This window comes from Quercus lobata, chromosome 10, assembly GCF_001633185.2.
Source record: "Quercus lobata isolate SW786 chromosome 10, ValleyOak3.0 Primary Assembly, whole genome shotgun sequence".
Classification (NCBI taxonomy): domain Eukaryota; kingdom Viridiplantae; phylum Streptophyta; class Magnoliopsida; order Fagales; family Fagaceae; genus Quercus; species Quercus lobata.
The window spans coordinates 42,633,133-42,636,460 of record NC_044913.1 but is presented as its reverse complement, the minus strand read 5'-3'; the positions used below and the strand labels follow the sequence as shown (position 1 = coordinate 42,636,460).

Below are 3,328 nucleotides of genomic sequence, written 5' to 3'. Positions count from 1 at the left end.
TAAATGGCATTTCTATCAGCCAAGGATGTCCTCAAGTGGGCCATTTGTTTTTTTGCTGATGATAGTTTGCTCTTTTGCCATGCCCACAACCAAGAAAGCCGAAAGCTTACTGAGATTCTGGCCATGTATGAAGCTGCATCGGGTCAAAAAATAAATACGGATAAATCATCCGTGTTTGTCAGCCTTAATGCATCTCAAGAGACAAAAGGGGTGGTTTTTGACATTCTTGGCCCAATGCAAAACTCTAGGCATTCCAAGTACCTCGGTCTCCCATCCATCATTGGCAAATCCAAAAATGAGGTTTTTGCGGATGTTGAGGAGAAGGTAGGGAGAAAGCTTTCGGGGTGGAAGGAAAAAATTTTATCTATGGGAGGAAAAGAGATTCTTATCAAAGCAGTCGCTCAAGTCGTGCCCACATATACTATGAGCTGTTTTCTTCTTCCAAAGGGCCTATGTGATGATCTTGAAAGCATGGAACGCAACTTCTGGTGGGGTTAGCGGAAACAAGAGAATAAAGTAGCTTGGGTCGCTTGGAAAAAGATGTGCAAATCCAAATCTCAAGGGGATATGGGTTTTCGAAATCTTCATGCTTTCAATTTGGCCATGCTAGCTAAGCAAGCGTGGAGACTTTTCACTAGACCGGACTCTTTGATTTCAAGAATTTACAAGGCAAAATATTTCCCATATTCGGATGTAATCAATGCCCAATTGGGCTGCAATCCCTCCTATGCTTGGCGTAGTATCCATAGTAGCCTTGAAGTAATTAGGAAGGGCACAAGGTAGCGTGTTGGAAATGGCAAAACGATTCACATTTGAGGGGACAAATGGCTCCCTACACCCACCACCTATAAGACAATCAACCCACCTTGCTACTTTGATGACTTCCCCATGGTATCTGCCCTCATTGATCAGGATACAAAGCGTTGGAAAGCTGATCTTGTTAAGAAAATTTTCCTCCCTTTTGAAGTGGACACCATTCTCAGCATTCCCCTTAGCTACTCCCTCCCGGATCATTTGGTTGGGAAACATGAGGGGAGTTTTCACGGTTAGGAGCGCTTATTATGTGGCCCTCTCGCTGTATGAGACATGCAATGAGGGCGAATCTTCAGTTGGTGACTCCCGGTCTTTACTATGGAAGAGGGTGTGGCATCTCAGAAGATTAGAATTTTCGCTTGGCGGGCTTGTATGAACGCCCTTCCTACAATGCAGAACCTAAAGGTAAGGGGGGTCAATACAGATGGTTGTTGTCCTTTGTGTGGTCAAGGCCCTGAAAATACTATGCACGCCCTCTTTAATTGTGATAGCTCAAAGCTGGTTTGGAATTTTTGGGTTGGAAGACCTGCTGTCTTGGATGGTGGGGCTTTGGATGTTATTGATATGGCTCTCCATGTAATTCGAATTGGCAGTCAAAAGGATTTAGAGACCCTTTTCGTCACTGCCTGGTACATTTGGTTCAACCAAAATCAGGTTGTGCACGAATCCCTCTCCACTCCTCCTGGTTAGATATGGAACTCAGCTTTGAGACTTGCTAAGGATTTTAAGGGTGCATTAACTCCACAAAACTACCAGCAAGGTGACCGTGCCTCCCATTGGTCTCTTCCTCCACCGGGTTTTCATAAAGTAAGTGTAGATGGTGCTACCTGTCCAAATGGCTCAAATTCATGTATTGGAGTCATCATTCGCGACTCATCTGGGCAAGTCATTGCAGCTTTGAGCAAACCTCTGTCAGCCTCTTACTCCCCTGAAATTGCCGAAATTCTTGCTTTGGAAAATGGTGTTACCTTGGCGCATGAAATGAATATTACCCGGATAATTTTTGAATCGGACTCCCTTGCAATGGTGCAATCTGTGGTTACTATGGAATCTGGAGGTCCGCTTGGCCATATCATCAGTGGAATCCGCAGCTCTCTACTCCATTTTTGCAGCTGGCATCTTCACCACCTGAAACGGGATCACAACAGAGCAGCACACGAGCTCGCCAAATTAGCCAAATCGACTGGTTTTGCTCAAGTCTGGAAAGGAACTTTACCTCCATTGTCACATTCTATTCTTTTTCCAGACCCCACTTAGACTATTAGTTTCTTTGTCTTTGCTGGTCTCCTCTGTTTTAATGCCTTTTTGGGCTCTTTTATATTCATGAATGAAGTTACTCTTTTCAAAAAACAAAAAAAAAAAAAAAAAAAAAAAAAAAAAAAAAAAAAAAAAAAAACATGGTACCATCTAAATGAGAAATTTATGAGCCATTCTTTCATATGAATAGAGTACCAATTAGCCATTCCAATCCTCCTTAATGTATCCCAAATGATAAATATGCTTTAAGAATATATATTTTATATATGTACACAAAATTAAACATCATACATTAGGCATCTATGATGCCTCAATTATCAGATTCAAATTATTATTTGCAAGACCTATCCATAATGCATATATTATAGCTTCATATAGCATATATTATTCCTCTAGCAAATCCAAATCCAAATATATATAGGATACAATGTGTGCTAATAAACCCACCTAATGACGATTTTTTCTTCTTCTTTATGACAATCACCCCCCCCCCCCCAATTTTTTTTTTACAAGCTTAAGATTTTTTATCCAAACTAGCAAAAGAGTCATCACCACATTAATTATAAGCACATTATAATTCTTAAGTTAATTTTACTTTAAGTGAAATTTCATTTCCAAAGTTCTAAAAAATTTATATTGCTATATAATCAAAGTCTATAACTAAATTATTTTTTTAAATCCTAAAATAAATTTCAATTATTATTTTTAATTATCTTTAATCATTTAACATAATTTATAGTTTTGATTTAAAAATAAATTGGTTTTACATAAGAGATTTCTGTCATATTTCTTAAGGTAATTATTTCTTTTATATATATTAACAATTTAACAATTTTCTATGATATTTATGAAAACTATTTTATTTTTTAATAATTTAATAGTTACAACAATGGGAGTGAAGAGGGAGAGAGGGTTTTGAACCATAAATATTTCCGTTAGAAAAATCAAGATTTGTTAGTTGAGTTTTATTTGTTTGATAAATTTCAATTTTATTCAAACTACTAAAAAAGAGAGACAATCTACCTTACAAGCAGATTTTATGACCACTAATAGATTACCCTTATTGAACCAAAAGGACTCACTAGAACTAATAGCAAATTTTGCAGCCGCTTGAGCAGGAAAATTACAAGTCCTTTTAAACCCAACAAAAAAAAGAGAAGAAAAACATTCTCTTGGGACTATTGTTAGCTGAGTTACAAAGCTCTTAGCTTATGAAAACTATTGTTGATTTTACAAAACACGTGAAATGCAAGAACAT

The 3,328-nt window shown here is 37.6% G+C and overlaps 1 protein-coding gene across 1 annotated transcript; it reads left to right on the top strand.

Annotated features, from left to right (window-relative positions):
* Window positions 1–1,131: 1,131 nt before the first annotated feature.
* LOC115964787 lies at window positions 1,132–2,070 on the top strand. The gene is made up of 2 exons (XM_031084039.1): window positions 1,132–1,389; window positions 1,504–2,070. Exons 1-2 carry the CDS (start codon window positions 1,132–1,134, stop codon window positions 2,068–2,070), a joined length of 825 nt encoding a protein of 274 aa, XP_030939899.1.
* The last annotated feature ends 1,258 nt before the right edge of the window (window positions 2,071–3,328 follow it).